The following is a 20,222-nucleotide window of genomic DNA, read 5'->3' as shown; positions in this document are numbered from 1 at the left end:
AGCCAAATTGTTGATAGTTCATTCGTTCTTGGATTTTTCGTTTTCCCATGCTGTACGTTTTCTTTCATGGTCCCTCCAAAAACGAAGAATTGAGTTCCAATATCATAATTGGGTCAGTGAGTGATATGATGTGAGTAACTTACTCCTCTCAACAGTTCTTCCTCTTGCTGCTCTATTTCGGTTATCTTTCGTTTTATGCCAGACAGTGTTGCAAGCAGCTTGCCTCGTTCCTTCCGCAAACTCTCACCTTCATCCCTTGATGACTAGAAAATAAAATTAAGTTAGTATTAATACCCTTAATACCATAATAAAGACAGATGTAAAGTCAAAACATAGAGAAGATTAACAGTAAATATTTTGAGATACAAAAACTGACAAGATTTTATTTATTTTATTTATTTTACATATCCAGGATGTAAAATTACTAAACTATGAACATGAATATATATTAAAATTAACTAGATAATAGATTATATGAAACAGAATAACAAGGGTAGACATAATAACAATGTACAATTAAATGTATTGCGAAGTCCAGAATTCAGTAGTCCAGACAGCCTTGTCAGTTCTTCTTAGAAGTTCACCCAATGTGCTGGCTTCCTCTAGCTCTCTGCAAATCAAAAGGTGTTCTGAATCCTGCAGGTTTCCACAAACACAAAACTCATCTATGGTTATATAACTTCACCCTTAAGGTTGGTTTTTCAAGACACCAGTCTGTTCAGCACCTTCCACGTTGTACTTATATATGTAGGGTTTAATTTTAATTTCGCGTGGCTATTTCTATCCGAGTGCAGCCCTTGTAAGGCAGACCCTCCGAAGAGGGTGGGTGGCATCTGCCATGTGTAAGTAACTGTGTGTTATTGTGGTGGAGGATAGTGTTGTGTGTGGTGTGTGAGTTGCAGGGATGTTGGGGACAGCACAAACACCCAGTCCCCGAGCCACTGCAATTAACCAATGAAGGTTAAAATCTTCGACCCGGCCAGGAATTGAACCCGGGACCCTCTGAACTGAAGGCCAGTACGCTGATCATTCAGCCAATGATTTGGACCACGTAGAGTCACAACTAGCAGCAGGTTCCTCTTTGACATTCTTCCAGTCCCCCTCATGTACAGAAGTGCACCACAGTTCTAGTTGGCGAACTCCATGTGGTGATGGAATTGGTTGTGTTGTCTGCAGAATGCTCTTCCTCAACCTCAGCTTCAAGAGTTGAGGTTCACATCCAAACATAGGGTGACAAGAATCATTTTCCTGCCTCTTCTTCTCAACTTCTGCTGCTGTTCTTCGTCTAACATTGAGAGGTGCTATGCCCATAGGATAGTAAAGTCTACTGACAGAGGCAGGTCTCAAGCAGCCTGTTACAATACACCCTGTTTCAATTAGAGCAATATCAACTCATCTTGCATGAGTGGAATTTCATCAGAGTGGTGCAGAATATTCAGCAGCAGAGAAACACAAAGCAAGAGCAAATGTATGGAGAATTCTTGGCTGTGCCCCCCACGTAGTACCAGTAAGTTCCCGGGTGATGTTGTTCCAGGCACATATTTCAAGTTTTGTGTCTGTTCAGTGGGTTTTGCATGAGAGGATGTGATCCCGTTTTACTGCCAAGTATTTTGGAGTATCACAGTTGGCCTCTCCAGGTTATGCTCAACTTTCTCCATGAACCTCTGTTTCTCAGATTGTGTTTTTCCAGGGTTAGGCTTGAATAGTTTGTATCATAATAGATATCCAGATCTTCGAGTGCTGCTGACAATTTCCTTTCTACTTCCTCAAAGGTTTTGGCTTGAAAAGCAATAGATCTATTGTCTGGATAATACATGCCTTTGTATCAGGTCTGATTAGCCGGCTGTTTATATAGATGTTATACAACAACAATGGAGCCAGCAAGCTGCCCTGAGGGAAGCAGTTTTGTGAGTTTTTCAATGGCTCATCCTGCTGTCCAAGATGACAAAAAAGAAAACATCTACTCTGCAGTAAACACTGGATGGACTACATTAAGTGGTAAATATTTGTGATAGTGTATATCTTTCTAATTGTTCTAGTCTCATGGTATAGGGGTAGTGTGCCTGCCTCTTGCCCAGAGGCCCCGGGTTCAATTTCCGATCAGGTCAGGGATTTTTATCTGGATCTGAGAGCTGATTCAAGGTCCACTTAGCCTACATGATTATAACTGAGGAATGACTTGACAGTGAGGTAGCAGCCCCAGTCTAGAAAGCCAAGAATAATGACTGAGATGATTTGTCATGCCAACCACAAGACACCTGCAGGCATCTGGGCTGAGCAGTGGTCGCTTGGTAGGCCAAGACCCTTCTGGCCTGTTGCACCATGGGGGTGGATATATCTTTCTAGTCATCTTCCTAGGATTGACCATGTAAAGTAAATATAAGGCTGCAGTAAAGTCAATCTTCGATGTACTGTGTTAGGTTAAGTATCCCTGGATGGAAATCTGAATGTTCACTGATTACTGTTTGGTCAACAGAATCTGATATTCAAATGAGACTTATTCCCTTGAGTACTTTATAGAGATGGCAAAGAAGTGACACTGGTCAGAAGTTTCTTGGGTCTGTAAGTTCTTTTCTAGGTTTCAGTAGTGCTGTAACTTTTGCTTTGTACCATATCTTTGGTATCTATTGTCTTGAGACACAGGAATTCATTAATCCAGTTCATATTTAGTGAGCTGACCTCAGCAACAATGAGTAACTCGAGGCAGGTTGACAAGGTTGACAAATGTGTCTGCGCAGACTACTTCAAGTACCTTGCAAGTGACTTAAATTTCATACTGTTTCATTCAATAATTTGTGAGATACCAAAACCTTCATGACAAGCATAATCAATGGTAAAAGTAATTACTCATTTCATATTTTTCAAGTAGGATTTTGTACAATAAAATTCTTCAGCTTGGCATCCTGAATGGATTTCATTTTCAAGAAATCAAAGAGGAAGATTATACTGAATCACAAGAAGACCAACGCTGTCACAATGTAACCAAGCTTTATGGTACTGAGTTCATGGTATACATTCATTTGTCTCCTGGTAGTTGGCAGTATAGGTGGGATGAAATACAAACAGGAGTCCTTAATTATCTTGAACTATATCAGAATTGGTGGAAAAATGATCAGCTAACAAATGCTCTACCCAACCTAATAGTTACATATCCTCTGTTGTTTTTAATAAACAACAGAAGGCCATATCAATAATTAAGTTCCCAGAAGGAAACCATAATTTAATTTCATTGATTGCAAGTGTTAAAAACATTTAAACTCTTTCTTCCTTCTGGGAACTTTGATATAAAGTCCAAAGACAGGCAGGCAAGTGCAGGCACATACTTCCCCTAGTGCATCGTCACTGCATTGTCCTACATAGAGGCTTGTAGTGGTGTCACAACGGCGCACTAGTCGCCAGTGTCTTGGTAAGGTGTAGCAATCCAACTGATGAGCCCACTGCTAAACTGGAGCAAAATGCTGGGTATTTCATGAGTGAAAAGTCCTAAAGAGCTTAAATGTTTTTAACATAAGGGCATATTTATAACAGATATATATCCTATGTTGACACCCCTTCACTATCGTCCAATCTAACATTCCCTATAGTCGTACACTTACTCACCTTTTGTGTTTGTCCTGTATTACTAGTCTCCTACCACCTGTATTCATCTTTACCTTTTTGCCTCTTCCCTTTTCCTGTGTTTATCTTGTTTGTTTGTGTTTTTTTTTTTAATTCCACACCTTCCACATCAACACTGAAGATCTATCAAGATGAGTGTTGAAACCTACCCTTCTGATGAAACTGGGAAGCAGAAATTAGCCCACTGTGACTGACAAAAATGGATACAGAAGAATTGGGATTGATGATGAGAGAGCCTCTCTATATGGTAGTGTATGAAGAAGCGAAGTTCTTTTTGTGTTTTCATGTTTACCATCGTCTTCTTTCTGATGCTGACCAGTCATTGTGTCTATCCTATGGATGTGATCTTATCATGCTCTTATCTTTAATAATGTTACTTGTTTTTACATCCCACTAACTACTTTTATTGTTTTGTAGGCTCTTATCTTTCTATATACAACTCTATGGTTACATACCTTTCTTCGTGGTGGTCTCTTTGGCTCTAAGGTATTCTTCGAATGTTCCGCAGGACTGCTCCCGTCCACCACAGATTCCTGCACACTGAGTTCACTGTCAGCACTCGTCCTGTCCTTCACCTCCCCATTCATCTTGGGAGTTACTGTCTGATCACAAGGTTTCGTAGGGCTACCATTTTCCAATGGAAGGATGAATTTGTTCTCACTATTGGCTTTTTGATTAGAGGCAGCAATTTTAGCATCTGATGCACTTCTGTTATTTGAAACCCCAGAAGGATCCATGCTTTGTGTTGCTTTGTTCTGTTGTTTACTGCGAGGAAGCGAATTAACAAAATCATAATCGCTTGACAAGGCCAAGCGGTTCTCGAATACCTCGCACACTTCACGGCTGTAAGAACAAACAAATGAAATGTAAGAAAAATAGAATATGATACACAGAAGCCAGTTTGGGAATAGATTTACGATCTACAATTGCATATTCATAGGTTGTATAAAAAGTGATGTCAACTCCACTACTTTTTTTTTACAACTTGCTTTATATCGCACTGACACAGATAGATCTTATAGCAATGATGAGATAGGAAAGGGCTGGGAGTGAGAAGGAAGCGGCCATGGCCTTAATTAAGGTACAGCTCCAGCATTTGCCTGGTGTGAAAATAGGAAACCACAGAAAACTGTCTTCAGGGCTGCCGACAGCGAGTTCAAGCCCACTATCTCCCGGATACAAGCTCACAGCTGCATGCCCCTAACCGCACAGCCAACTCGCCCGGTCTGCTACAATAATAATAATAATAATAATAATAATAATAATAATAATAATAATAATAATAATGACGATGATGATGATGATGATGATGATGATGATGATGATAAAATCATTCTAACAGGGTGGTGAAGGAGTGCTTTCATTTTGAGAAGAGACCATAATTCTACACACTCATATCAGGTGAATACAGTGTGTACCAGTACCTCTTTATCTCCAGTCATCCAGGAGATCCATCATTATGTTTGCAGTGTGACACCATCCATTGTCATTAAGGATGACAGGAGTGATTGACAGCTAATGCACAATGGTGCCATTTTTACACTCATTGATTTGATGGGGTATCCAATGCCATACAGTTTTGAGGTGCCCAAGAATGTGGAGCATGGTTTTGTGGCATACGTCTACCTCCGTGGCTAAGTCACTTGCAGTCCATCACTGATCCACCTCTATCAGAGACGCAAGGAGCTGAATTGTGGAACTACCTGTTTGGGGTTATCCTGAGCAGGGGGTAGTCCCCGATGGGGGCCCTGCCATCACAAAACACCTTCTCCCATCACATTTCTGTAAAATACAGCAATGCTGCATCACCACATTCTTCATACAGTCCCTAAAACCAGTCTTGTGCACACTGACAACGTGCCACTTGTATTTTGATCTATACAATTTGTTTCAGTTTGAACATAATTTTACAACATTTGCGCTCTCATCCTCTATGCCATGGAACTTCAGTATTTGACTGAACAACACACACATACTTGTCTAACCTTCCATTATCAACTAGGAAAATCCTGTGGCTATACGACTCACGTCTCACAGTGTGGAGAGGTGTTTGTTCAGGTGTGTGTAATATAATAACTTGAAACTTATGTTGGAAAGATAGCAGCCATTGTCTATATAAATATATATTTGAGTGTTAATTTAATTAATTAATTAATTAATTAATTAGATACCATCCTACCATTCACCTGGAGTTGAAATGAGGAAACCACTCCTAGAACATCTGAGATACTTTTTCAGCCATGGAGATATTTTGAATCTTTTTTTTTTTTTTTTGAGGTGCTTTGTCTTATCTGTTTATGTTCTATGAAGCACATTAAACACAATACGTATACAGAAGTATGAATAATAAAGTATATATTTTAATAAAGGAAACAATTCATTATCTAAATATGCAAAATGATACAACTAGCTAAGATATTTGAAAAATGTTACAATGATACAATGTAATATGTACATCCGAAGTTAATGTCAACAATATGCCTGCTTCTTGCAGCAGAGTTTGTCAGTGTTTGGGCAGAAGTCAGTTGAAGACACATATCATCTTCTACATCCAAACAAGCTCAATATTTAGTTTTTATAGCTGAGTACCTCGAAAGGGCTGTTTCAAAGAGGTACGTAGAACTAAAAGGCAGTAAGAGCAATTAAGTTTATGAACTTGATAATGTAAAACAAGAGCTAAAAGGTTTCCACCTATTCAATACATTTATTGTAACCCAAAAAAAGTTACATATATTTGAAACTAGTTTCGGTCTTGTTAGAGACCATCATCAGTCAAAATCATAAAGTTAAGGCAAGACATGAATTATAATACATAAAATTTATGAAATAAGATGTGTTGTTGACATTCAGTGCAAGACAGGTAAAGAGTTGAATTATAAACACGCATCACGATCGCACTTGTTCTAGTGTAAGTTCTCAACATTTTCTTCCAATTTAAAGAATGCACCTCCCAAAAGACCAGGTAAAACAGTTAAAATACTAGCACTTGAAGAACTATGATTATGAACTTGATATCGAAGGAACCTCACCTAAATGAGACTAAAATTTGGGAAGGGGTTCGCTTTTAAATGATTGCCGACAGTGGCTGTCCGAAACCATGTCTATAAAAACCTTATATTCTTGATGGCACTGAAAATGGGTCTACAATCCATTCAAAAATCTTTGGAATCAATTTATGGATGTCTCTTGGAAAGAATGAATTCAAATTTTTAAAATATTGTCTTATTATTGCTGGCAATAGACGTTGGTCATCTTCATAACTGCTGAGACTGGGCGAGTTATATGGGTCAGGTGGCTACTGCATCATCCACTCATTCAGACACGGCACAGGGAATAACCAGCAACTCAACTGAGAAACACTGGATTAGAGTTTTGGCCTTCTTCTTCAGACTGAATCCACCCATTTCAGTCCTTCAGACCAGCCATGATAGAGCCATAATCATACTAGGCTGATCAGGTAGGACATTACTAAGCCTTGATCATAATCACTTGTCATTTACTTTTAACTATGACTAGCGAATATACCCGTGCTTCGCTACGGTATTCTACATTGTATTCGAATATCGAAGTAAATAGTGTACATGCAGTAAATAAGATTGTTTTAAAATTGCATGTCTCTTAGCGTTATCCGAGAAAGAGCATGGGGAGTTCCCCGTACGTTGTTTCCAATGTAAAGTGTTTGTAACGGATTTGTGATATAATGGCAGGCTCACTTGCCTACTGGCATTCACAATCGAGTTGGGAAGTTTACATTATAATTGCAGGCCCCATTGCCTACTACGCGGACAGAATCGATTTGGGGAGTTTTCGTTAAAATGGCAGCCCCCCTTTCCTACTTCCAGACAGATTACAGTTGAGGAGTTACTATTATAATGGTAGGCAATTACCCTACTATCACTTGAAATTGAGTTGTGCAGTTATCATTATAATGCCAGGCCCATTTTCATACTGCCAGCCAGCTTACTGCCAGTCACACCAAGTTGGTGAGTTTCCATCAAAATAGCAGGCCACTATGCCTAATGCCAGTCACATTTTAGATGAGGACATTTCTTTATAATGGCGGGCACCCTTGCCTACTGCCAAACACAATCGGATAGGAGAGTTTTAAACAAAACTGCATGCTCACTTGCCTTCTGCAAGTCAAATCCAGAAGGGAACTATTCATTACAATTGTAGGCCTTCCTTACTACAGTTACACAGGAGTTGGAGAAGGAACCCTTTCCTACTGCCAGTGAAAGTCGGTGTGGGGAGTACTGATTACAATATCAGACCCACCCTTTCTCGATCGCTAAAAATCGACATCAGTGAATATATATATAGATCGATATACGAAAGTATATGCGTCCTTCATTTACAGATTAACTGCTACTAAACGTACGTCATATCGACAAAGGATTATACCATAAGACATGCCGGATTTAGTGGCCTAAATGGCTGGTCCTATGATATGTCATCTATTCTTGGGTCAGACTGAGTTAAAAACGTGGAACAGGGTAAAGGTTTTGTAAGATTATCTCACATTACATTACTTTTCGGATAATTATGTGACAGCTACATACATAGCATTTGGCTCACATATGCCTACTGGGTGGGCCAATTTTCGTAAAGAGTATGATGATTCTGTATTTCATATAAGTAATTGAAAGTATGAATTATGCATGTGAAAATTCCAAATTGACTTAACATCGATTAATAGAGAAAAATCAAACGTAAAAGGGATACAGATACGGCAAAAAGTCATAAGACCAAGGTTGTAGATCATTCCAAATTGAACGGAGATTGTGCAATCCGTTATGTGATAGGAATTTCCGAAGGTGTGCACCATCATTAAAATTGCCTGTATATTTCGATATTCTTCAGGGATAAAACGTATAATTTTGTCAAATTTCAATTATCTTCTTTTTCTTCTGGCAGATTATGCCGCAGTCTGGATTTTGGGCGAGGCGGGTAAAAATTAGGACTTTCAGGAAACTAAACCGAAAATTATGGAGATGGTCATTATTACCCTTAAACAGAAAGCTGTACGAAAATTTCACCAAAATAGTCAGTGTAGAGGCACACAGTCGTTACTATTTGATTTATATAGATAAGGAATCTGCTCCATGTAAAACACCTTTTGGGCTATGTCCGCTGGACTTAACCTGCAAAAGTGACCATTCATGATATCTCCCTTATTAATCCTCCTGACGAAAAAATGCACATGAAAAAAAAAAAGGTTTAGAGGTGGAATTCCATCACGTTTGGTCGATTTCCAGTCAGGTTGGTCTTGTTCTGTATATATTGTGGAAGAGTAAAATCACCATTTGTGTTCCCTATAAACCGCCAGTCGATTCCGGAACATGAAATGTTATTTACGTTTAAAACCTACCTTTGGACAGGTGGATGCTAAATATAAATTTTGTTTCGAATGTCTTCAGTAGTGTTCAAGTTGTAAGGAATACGCTTTACACGCACCCGCTCGTGAGTCAAGTCCGATGGGACTTGTACAGAAAAACGGTCCGTTAATGATATCTCCCTTATTAATCCTCGTATTGAAATGATGCACATGAGAAAAAAGGTTTAGAAATTAATTTCTACCAAGGTAGGTAGTTTTCCATTAAGTTTGGTTGTGTATATTTTGTGGAAGTGCAAAATCACTGTTTCGGTTTCGTATAAACCCCCAGTCAGTTCAGGGATTTAGAAACAATATTTGCCCTAAAACCTATCAAGGACAGGTGTGTGTGTGTGAGAACCGAGCTCGATAGCTGCAGTCGCTTAAGTGCGGCCAGTATCCACTATTCGGGAGATAGTAGGTTCGAACCCCACTGTCGGCAGCCCTGAAAATTGTTTTCCGTGGTTTCCCATTTTCACACCAGGCAAATGCTGGGGCTGTACCTTAATTAAGGCCACGGCCGCTTCCTTCCCACTCCTAGCCCTTTCCTGTCCCATCGTCGCCATAAGACCTATCTGTGTCGGTGCGACGTAAAGCAACTAGCAAAAAAAAAAAAAAAAAGGACAGGTGTATTCTAAATATGAGTCTTGGTGGAAATACATCCAGTAGTACTTACGTGGTAATTAAGGAAGAAAATAATACAGTTAAGTTGAAAGTAATAGAAAATGGATTATAACTGAGGACAGCCGGATAACGACAAATATGTAAATGCCAAGTGAATGTATTGGAAAATCAAATGTCCCTCAATAAATTATGCTAGTGTGAGTTATGGATATAATAAAGCGGTAACAGAGGAGAAATTTAGGTCCAGTGATTCTTAGGTAAACAAATAAAAAGAAGATGACTAATGGTGTTATTATTAATCTATTCGAGGGATATTATAACCTCCAACGATATTCCGCCAATATCCCGCAGGTAGGCCTATTGACGCCTCTCTTGCCTTCTACCCAAGGAACAACCACGAATTTAAAAGCATGATGAGGAAAATGGCAGTACGTTACTTCCCTGCTGGCATGCAGTCAGAGACGTTGCCATGGTAACTTGTAGGTTCGTTGTCGGTCTGTCCGTCACTCAATGCAGAGCATGATACGAGCGGAAAATTGTAAATTTCTCCGTCATGTGAAGAGTAAGGTAAATTATGAACATAACGAAAGTTGTTTATAATGAAGAGACGTTTCACGTACGGTAAACAATGTTTACAGAAAATCAACGGTATAAGAGAAAATGGAGGAAAACCATTCTGGTTTTCCTATAAACCCCCCGTCTATTCAAAGATTTTAAAATTATATGCATATCGAAACCTTCCCCGGGATGAGTATACTCTAAATATGAAGTTTGGTTGAGATCTATCCAGCCGTTTTGACGTGATGGTGGAACAGACAGACAGACAAACAGACAGACAAACAGACAAACAAACAGCTTTATTACCAACAACTCTTGCTCTCAGCTCATTTGAAAATAATACACTCCCTTGCATTTCCACTAACAGGGAGGTTTAAGTAATACTATAGTTGGACTCATTTGCAGTGTTATAAAAGTAGTTAAATTATAATTCCAAAGCAGATAGTATTGAAACTTGATATTAATACATTGACATTCGACAATTAATTCAACTCAGCTCTCTAGTCTACACTGTGACTAAGAGTCATGGTCATAAACACTCAGAAATATGTGTTATATTGGGAAGAAATGCCAGCATTCTCTCAGTTTGTATCTCGCATCATTGTACAAGACTAATTATCGAATCATGACATCACCGGTTGCACATGATCAGGTAGGTATTTTTACGTACATCTAATTCTGTATACCTACTTAATGGAGTTATCACTATGGGGGAAAGGCTTTGTAAAATCAAAACTCAATGTGAACAGGTGGCTGCAGAAGAAATCTAAATCTAAAGGCTAGATGAAATCCATAGGAAAGCAGTTCACAGAACAAAAACCAGATGGAAGCAGTGCACATTGCATTTTGTTGCTGCTCCTACCAGTACCCACAGATGTAATAGGAATGGTGACTCTAATGTGCCGTGTATCAGATCACTGTATCAATTTAGTAACGTGAACAGAATCAAATGAATTGAATATCCCATCACTACTTTCCAGTACAGCAATACACTTCCCAACCAGCAAACAGCTGTGGTCAGCCTTAACTTGTAGGGGGAAGCTAAGTGTAGTAAATCATAGCATTTAATTTGATGATTACTGTGAATTTTGATGAATCTTTTCATATAGTAATGGGTGAAATTCCTAAATGGCATCACAGTTTACTGTTGCTAAAGTAATATGCAATGCAACCATATCCTATGCTTTTTTAAATAGGGAGATATCACAAAATTTAGCATTTCAACACAGCTAGACCACTGGTTCTAGACCTACTGAAACAATTAAAAGCTATTTATAACAGTTATGGACTCCTAATATAACAACAGAAGGCTCTTGAGTATTTCTACATTACTATGTAGAGTTGTACAGGAAAGGTCTCTTGGCTTATTAGAAGACAAAGAAAGGAAATATAAGAATAGAGAAATATTTTTAAGCTCTTACAATTAATGTAATATTTCTCAATGTCAATAACGGAGAAAATCAAGAAAGTCTCACTTACGTCGGAGCAGGTATAGTCTTTATCCTTGTTCTGGGGCTCTGAGGATATGTGATGCTTCCAGGGGATCCTATCACAACATTCTCGTATGGGCTTCGTATAACTCCAGCAGGACTGTTGTTACTGTTTGCAGCAGAGATCTGTGGACCAACTCGTGGAGGATCAGTGATGACTGTAGGAGTTGGGCTGTTGACTGAGGGAGATAGACTGTAACACACATGCATATATTTTCATTATAGACTGTCATTCAGTATTCCGTCTGCAAACTTTCTGATAAAGAACTGTAAATGTCTTCATAATTCTCCATCAGCAACTAGTAATGATGTCTCTTTTGCTTCAATATCTATTACAGTTAAATTATGAAAAAAGATGAGACCCCATCATCTCCTAGGCCTCTCTCAGCTTTTCGTACCCTTCCCTTCTGTCACATGATTATTTTACTTGAAAAGGTGCCAAGGAATGTGATTATTTATTTACATGTTGAGTTATTAATTTAGCAACAAATAACATTTCAGTTACATTTTACCTTTAAATTGAAGTGCTAGCACCCTCTGCAGATCCCAAGATCACGGGTTCAAACCCAGTAGAGGTAGTTAGATTTCTGAAGGTTGGAATAAAGTCTATTTCTTTATAACACGTCAATCCACGCCATTTCTCCACTGACAGCTTGGGACATCCCGTTTAGTTGAGCAGCTTGTCTCCTTACTCTCAAGTCTTCCCAGCACAAGGTTTGCACAATTCTCGTAACTTTCGTCAGAAATCACCCAGGATAAATCATACTGTTTTCCTTTAGACCTTTCCCACTTCTCAAATAAAATAATCCTGTGTGGATCCCATTCATTGGAACCATACTCTTATAAAATGAGCTACTAAACATCTTAACAAAAAAATACCATTCCTCAAAAGTGGTTGGGAGTGAATTTTTATCATGAAGTCCAGTCATTCATTCTTTGAGAAGAAATAGATAACAAAAAAGCGTCCTTATTCACACTGTGAATACTCTATGCAGGAACTAGTACTTACCAAGCTGCACTACTCAGATCAAACGTAAAGATTTCAGCAAGTTCATCTTCTGAGGCAGACATACAGCCTGAGGTTGAGCTGGGAGACGGGAGACGTTTGTCTCTGGGGAGAGATCCATTGGTCTTGATTCTGTAATAAATAATACAACCTCCTTACTTCCATGATATGAGAAAAAATTAAACAGCAACTTCTCTAGAAACATGCTGTTGAAAACAATAAATATACTCAAGCATTCTTCAAAGATGAGTTAAAATGAAAAATGGTTGCTCAATAATAATAATAATAATTATTATAATAAAATCATTCTAACAGGTTTGTGTTGCAGTCACAGCAGCAAGTTCTGACATAGAATTTTTTTTTTTTTTTTTTTTTGCTAGGGGCTTTACGTCGCACCGACACAGATAGGTCTTATGGTGACGATGGAATGGGAAAGGCCTAGGAGTTGGAAGGAAGCGGCCGTGGCCTTAATGAAGGTACAGCCCCCGCATTTGACTGGTGTGAAAATGGAAAACCACGGAAAACCATCTTCAGGGCTGCCGATAGTGGGATTCGAACCTACTATCTCCCGGATGCAAGCTCACAGCCGCGCACCTCTACGCGCACGGCCAACTCGCCCGGTGACATAGAATACATACCATGTGATAGGTAGGTACTGACAAAATAAGGTACCTAGTTAGTATGGGTTTTAAATTTTTTCACCACTGGGGTAGTATATGTGTTTAGGCTCCAGTTGCGGGAACTCACTTTACAATGCTCAGACGACTTTTATTTGAGATGCTCCCAATAGCTACTTTTTTTTTCACTCCAACACACACAGGTCTCACGATGACAATACAATACGAAAGGGCTAGGAGGGGGAAGGAAGTGACTATGGCCTTGATTAAGGCACTGCCCCAGCATTTTCCTGGTGTCAAAATGGGAAACCACGGAAAACCATCTTCAGGGCTGCCGACGGTGGAGCTGGAACCTACTATCTCCTGAATGCAAGCCGACAGCTACATGACTCAAACTGCGTAGCCATTCGTTCAGTCTCTCAATAAGCCTTTTGGCACTTGGTATTGGTTATTTTTGGACTTTTAAGAATTTGGACAAACTGCTCTATCCTCTTTCAATCATTCTGAAGCCATTTATTGTACAGTAGCTGCACATATCTGTCACTGATAGGTTCAAGTGGATCAAGATAGAACTATTTAAAGTTGCACTACTGGATAACACTGCGACATAAGTAACTCAAAGGACCCCAACACTTTCTGGTAGACTTTTTTTTGTAGTACCCTGTGGTGTGCAAATAAAAAAGTGCATATTTGCTGCTAACCCAGCAGCAGGTGACATAGAGCTGTCAATGGGAGAAGCAAGTTGAGCGCACTACAATTTTCTCAGATGTTCACTTTTTGATTTTGCCATATACTTGTAGAACTTGCCGAGACAAATCGAACTGCACCTCGCATGACATGCTACTATGCCAGAGACCAGGGTTTTCAGATACCTGAAATCAAAATACAGGACAGATGTGCGATCAAGGAAATAAATGGGCTCATATTCTACAAGTTATAAACTTTCTTTCAAAATGATACGCTAATAATAATTTCATGTGGCTATTTCTAGCTGAATACAGCCCTTGTAAGGCAGACCCTCCGATGAGGGTGGGCGGCATCTGCCATGTGTAGGTAACTGCATGTTATTGTGGTGGAGGGTAGTTTTATGTGTGGTGTGTGAGTTGCAGGGATGTTGGAGACAGCACAAACCCCCAGCCCCTGAGCCACTGGAATTAACCAATGAAGGTTAAAATCCCTGACCTGGCCAGGAATCGAACCCGGGACCCTCTGGACCAAAGGCCAGCACGCCAACCATTTAGCCATGGTGCCGGACAATGATACGCTTATTATTATTATATCATAGTGCACAGTGCCCTAACTTTTACATACAGTCTGAAACTTACAGCACCGAGCAAGTCAAGTTTGGTCATGTAGCTATGAGCTTGTATTCAGGAGACAATGGGTTTGAACCCCCACTGCTGACAGCTCTAAATATAGTTTTCCATGATTTCCCATTTTACACCAGGCAAATGCTGGGGCTGTCTTAAGGCCATGGTCGATTCTAATCCTAGCCCTTTTCTATCCCGTCGTCACCGTAAGACCTGCCTCTGTCGGTGCAATGTTAAACAGGAAAACACTTAGTTTATTTAATTATTCATACCAGTTCTTTCAATTTCAATATATTTTCGTTGCTCTGAAGTGCTGTTAAGTTTCTTGTCATTCTTAGCAATTTCATAAAAATTTCTGCATGACATTGAAGAAAAATGTACAAAAATGAACTGCTCAGACCTAATCAAGTCAACACAACAGAACATAATATTTCTCACAGCTGACAATTTCACATGGACATGCGGTGGACTCAAGACTACCTCAGGTAGCTGTCCACTATTACACGTCTTATTTGCCAGGATGGACAACCCAAGAACTGCAAAAAAAATCATCTTCACAATTTTCCTTGTCGATATGGACCGATGACCATGCAGTTTTTACACCTTAATCACGGCGAAAACCATTGCCAGTGAACACAAATGGACCATATTTCCATGTTAGCAATGCTCGACGTTGATATGGACTAAGCAACAGAAGTCTAAATTCATTCATTCTATTATCACAGTCGGTACAGTAAAACTGTATAAGACAAAAATGATCAGAAATTGTTTTCTCTATAACTTTTGTTATGTAGTACAGCACTTTTTGACAGGACAAATCCTATTTTTTTGCATGTCATCCCCTCTCCAGAGAGTAAGTTGCATCTGTACCAAGTTTGCTTGAGAGCTATGCTCGAGCATACACGCATACATCTATAATCTTGGTCATATTGGACATTCCGACTGGGGCTGAACTATGACTTAAACAGCATCCAGATTGTCACAGTTCCTCTCGGAGACCTTGAAAAGTATGGATTTGACATTAAATCTGGGTGTCTTGCCGCCACAATCATTTTTGTTTAGGATAGTAAGTTGTATGTGTATCAAGTTTGGTTGAGAGCTATACTGGAATATACATATTTTCATCCCTAATCTTGATCATTTTGGATATGATCCTTTCCACCCCTTTTCATCACCGTGCCAATGGGGCTGATCTTGGACTTAAATGAAATCTGTAGTTTGACTATTCACTTCAGCGACACTAAAAACTATAATAATATAGGTCGTTTTCTATTATGTTTATGCTTCACCCTCTATCCATCCCCGCCCAAAGGAGTTATATGAGAGTCCTACACAACAGTAAATTTTTTTCAGATAGTAAGTCATATGTGTACCAATTTTGGTTGGCAGCTATGCCCAGACGAACATGCATAATCTCCCTGCTGTAGAATCTTGGAGCCGACATTGCCATGGTTACGGCAGTTCATTTCTTTATCCGATTCCTAGAGCAGGGGTAGTGTGGTGCCAATATCTCCATAACAGTTGGTTTTAGGGCCATGAAACATGGTTTTTGGGCCTGTAGGGCTTAAAATGAGTTTGTCTCGTCCTTGTATGACAAATTCAATACTTTGCCTATATTAGCCTATTATTTTTATATTCCCCCCGCCCCGTGGCACCAGGTCACAAATTGTTTTGAAAATAAAATACAGCCCATGTCCCTCAAGGATAATGTATATTTTCATTAGTAAAATGATTTTTAGAATTGGTCCACTAGTTCCTGAGATTAGCCATTACATACAAAGTTTACCTCTTTATATATTAGCATCGATAAAACTTTAAGATAGTATTCTGGGTTATTAAATAAACAAAACTTTAAGATAGTATTCTGGGTTATTAAATAAACATCTTTTACTCCACTGAAGTTGTTGTAAAATTGTCCATTTCTCTACTTTGGGGACTGGTTATTTGTGTTTGTCTCAATGCACACATAACACATCACTCTACCAACTATTTTTATTTATTTATTTATTTATTTATTTATTTATTTATTTATTTATTTATTTATTTATTTAATGTATGGCTAGAGATTACAGCGTCTACCAACTACCACTGCAAAATACAATACTCCCACCACCTAGGATTGGCATCAGAAATGATAACTGGTTGTAAAACAGGGTCAAGTCCACATATGTGACAGTGTGTACCTGTAATCCCACCAGTGTGGGAAAAAGAAGAATAAAGTTGTTATGGTGAAAGTAGTGTGATATACGCACCTGAGTTCAAAATTTGAACATAAAAACATATTCAATCATCAATATTTAAATATGCATTTGTATCAAGAACTTCTCTACAAGACTGAAAAGCTCAAACTTTAAATTTATTGAATCATTTCCAAAGAGTAACTGATACATTTGCATATTTGTGCAAACTTTTAAGTTACCGTAGGCTTCCATACAGCTCGAATTAAATTTAGCCGTCCCTGAATGCAACATACTGTTAGGGATGTCAACTGGTAAGAAAAGCATCTCTCTAACAGAACTCTGAATAATCTTATCTATGTCCTCTAAAAAAATCAGTGGGAACTATTGCAACGGTGCCATCTGTAAGGTGTATGTTAGTTTTGGCCATACATACTGGTTAACGATATTTAGTTTCTAATCCGGATATGGCGTTGGTGTTGATGGCAGGTTTTCAAGGGCTTTTCTAAGTGATATTACAATTTTTTCTGGGTCAAAATAGATTATAGTTAATGGTATCTTCAGTTCCCTTTGCCTTTATATAATATTGGTGATTTAAAGGAGGTCCTTCTGTAATAGCTGACCGTGAGTTATATTAATTAAAGATGACTTTCCCACATTCAGGTCAAGAACAATTTGCTCTGAAGTTGAGAATCAGCCATCATGACTAACTCCTACACAGCATCCATCGAATTTCCAATAACGATTATGTCATTTGCAAATGCAACTACTGATATCTGGATCAGGTGAAATTTCAAAACCAAATGAGTCAGTTTGTTTCTCTGATAAATTTTTTAGAATGAAATTGACTGATAGATTGAAAAGAATCAGAGAAAGAGGAGATCCCTAAACAACACCTCTTCTAAGCTCAATTCAGATACCTGTCTCAAGGCATGAATCCTGGTATAGTTTCCCCTGGTACAAAATCTTGACTATCCCACAAAGGCTTGTTGGGACAGGATGAGTATCAAGATGTTTATCTAAGAGATCAAGACCAACATTATCAAAAGCCTGTGAAACCTCCAACATTACTATTGTAAGATCATTTTTATTCTTATTCTCCCTTGCTCTTCCTAAACATGCATCAATCAGTGAAACATTGATGTATGTGTCTGGTTGATTCACAAATCCCTTCTGATTCTCATTAAAGACTATAAACCATCCCAGTTTGGAATCTAGAACTCTCTCAATGAGATGTTGAATCACTATATAGAAATTTGACAGCAGTTTGATGGATGACTTATCACCTTTGCCTTTGTAGATTAGTATGCTTTTTGCTTTTTGCTAATATCATATCATCACAAGCAAATCTAGATAGCAAAACACAAAATATGAACCATAAAGTTTGAAACTTTCTAGCAATTTCCACACCTGGTACTCTTCTGAATATTTTTCTTTCTGAACCATGTGTTCTGGTTCCTCTAGTAAAAATCAATTAGCACATCACCTTCTTGATCACCATGCATTCCCGCCCATCTCAAAACTCGGCACACCACTTAAGCACAGTGCTTTGTTTGAAACCCGCACCCCCCACCACACGGATTTCATTCAACCAAAGATTTAATTTGTCCAAGCATCTGCTTTGCATAGGAATTGATTCCGTGCCCTGTTGCATTTGACGGTGCTTCTTCTGACTATTTTTCTTTTCAGACCATGTGCAGCTGAATAATGCAACAAGATCATTCATTTACCATTATAAAAGTAAAGAAAGTCAGTTTACTTTTATAAATGATCATCACCATGAAGAAATCACTGGTTTCTTACAGCTTACTTGTCCAAGAAAATTTCTATTATAAAAATGTGGACTTACAGAGGAGAAAAGAAAAGTATCCATCATATAAGTACAGCCTTGCAAAGTGGAAAAAAGTAGGGATAAAAAGATAGACAGCAAAGAGCTTACTGCATTAAAAAATGGATATGGGTAAGGAATTAACATCTAAAGTGCAGGATTAAACTGTCACTGATGAAGCTAAGAAGCAACTCACCTTGACATAGGCCACAGAAGAAGAGAACAACATGACATCACATGATTTAAAGATTTTGATTTCAAAAAGTCTTTCTGCTTTAATAGTTTGTTATACATGGGAGAAAATAGGGTGACACTTCTCCAAGTTTCTGAACTCCAGACAGGCAAGCAGGAAGTGGGTCACTTTCAAAGCTATAGACACTTTGTGGCTTCCCCTCTCCTCAACACTGTGTTACTGTTTACACGACACCAGTAAATAGGATAAACAAGTGCTACAATAATAAGGAATGCAAACACAATCTCAAGTAATAAATAGCCAAAACTGTTTGCACTTTCCCTTCACCAAATAATTGCTGATAAGTACAGATTTATGTAGTACTTGATAGTACAACAGATTGTACAAAGAGTTTACATTTGGAGGAGATCATTATGGATCAATACAACATTCAATGTCTTAATCAGCACCTCACCAAAGGTAAGCAAACAACTAGTCTGATGACAATTACAATATTTACAAGAGAATCCTAATAACTGATAATTTTAGAATTGATGCTATATTCAAGTTAATGTCACAAACTAATTACCGTACAAAATTATTTAATTATAAAATAAACTAAAATCAAACCCCATGGTACTACAGCCCTTGAAGGGCCTTGGCCTACCAAGCGACCGCTGCTCAGCCCGAAGGCCTGCATATTATGAGGTGTCGTGTGGTCAACACCACAAATCCTCTTGGCCATTATTCTTGGCTTTCTAGACCGAAAATAAACTAAACTAATTATAAAATAAACTAAAATAAATAAATTAACAGACAGAAAAAAGCTGAATTCTGATTATTTACAATTTTAATGGAAAATTTAACAATCATGATTGCGTTGTATAAACATTTTTATTACCAGAAAAGAAAATGTATGTGGCAGAGAAGAAGACTCAAAAATAAAAATCACAGTGAATGAGAAAACTTTAGGTGATATGAGAGAATTTAATTACCTTGGAAGCGAGGTTACAAAAGATGACAGACACAAGAAGGGAATACGAAGTGGGATCAGTCAAGCAAAAGTTGTATTTACCAAAAATAAAAGTCTCTGCCACAAACAACATCAGTAGGTTCACAAGGAAAAGGTTATTTAAAAAGTTATGAGTGAAGTGTTGCCCTGCATGGGTGTGTAACCTGAACAATGGAACAGAGGAAAAGAAGAGATTAACTGCCTTCGAACAAGGGTGCTTTAGAAGAACTAAAGATAGGTTGAAAAGACAAGGTAACAAATGGAGAAGTGTATAAGGGGCCAGGGAAGAATAATGTTATTTGGAGGAGCAAAATCCTAGAAGGCCAAGATTAATAATCATGGCAGCTTCCTTAAACTGTTATTGGAAGGAATGGTTAAAGAGGAGAGGTTCCTGCTTCCAGTATATCCAGCAGCTATTGGAAGATGTTAACCATAAAAC

The 20,222-nt window shown here is 38.5% G+C and overlaps 1 protein-coding gene across 3 annotated transcripts in view; it reads right to left on the bottom strand.

Moving 5' to 3' along the window:
- The window catches only part of LOC136858075 (pleckstrin homology-like domain family B member 1), an 871,560-nt gene that overhangs the window by 231,258 nt on the left and 620,080 nt on the right, over nucleotides 1-20,222 (bottom strand). For all 3 annotated transcript variants that reach the window (XM_067137338.2, XM_067137337.2, XM_067137339.2), the window contains 4 exons: nucleotides 12,671-12,799; nucleotides 11,651-11,854; nucleotides 4,074-4,461; nucleotides 144-263 (listed from right to left, as the gene is read on the bottom strand). In XM_067137338.2, the coding sequence (XP_066993439.2) occupies nucleotides 144-263; nucleotides 4,074-4,461; nucleotides 11,651-11,854; nucleotides 12,671-12,799 (841 nt within the window). The remainder of the gene's footprint in view (nucleotides 1-143; nucleotides 264-4,073; nucleotides 4,462-11,650; nucleotides 11,855-12,670; nucleotides 12,800-20,222) is intronic.

The sequence above is a fragment of the Anabrus simplex genome, chromosome 1, assembly GCF_040414725.1.
Source record: "Anabrus simplex isolate iqAnaSimp1 chromosome 1, ASM4041472v1, whole genome shotgun sequence".
Lineage (NCBI taxonomy): Eukaryota > Metazoa > Arthropoda > Insecta > Orthoptera > Tettigoniidae > Anabrus > Anabrus simplex.
Note: the sequence above shows the minus strand (reverse complement) of the source record. Positions and strands in the feature narration are given on the sequence as shown.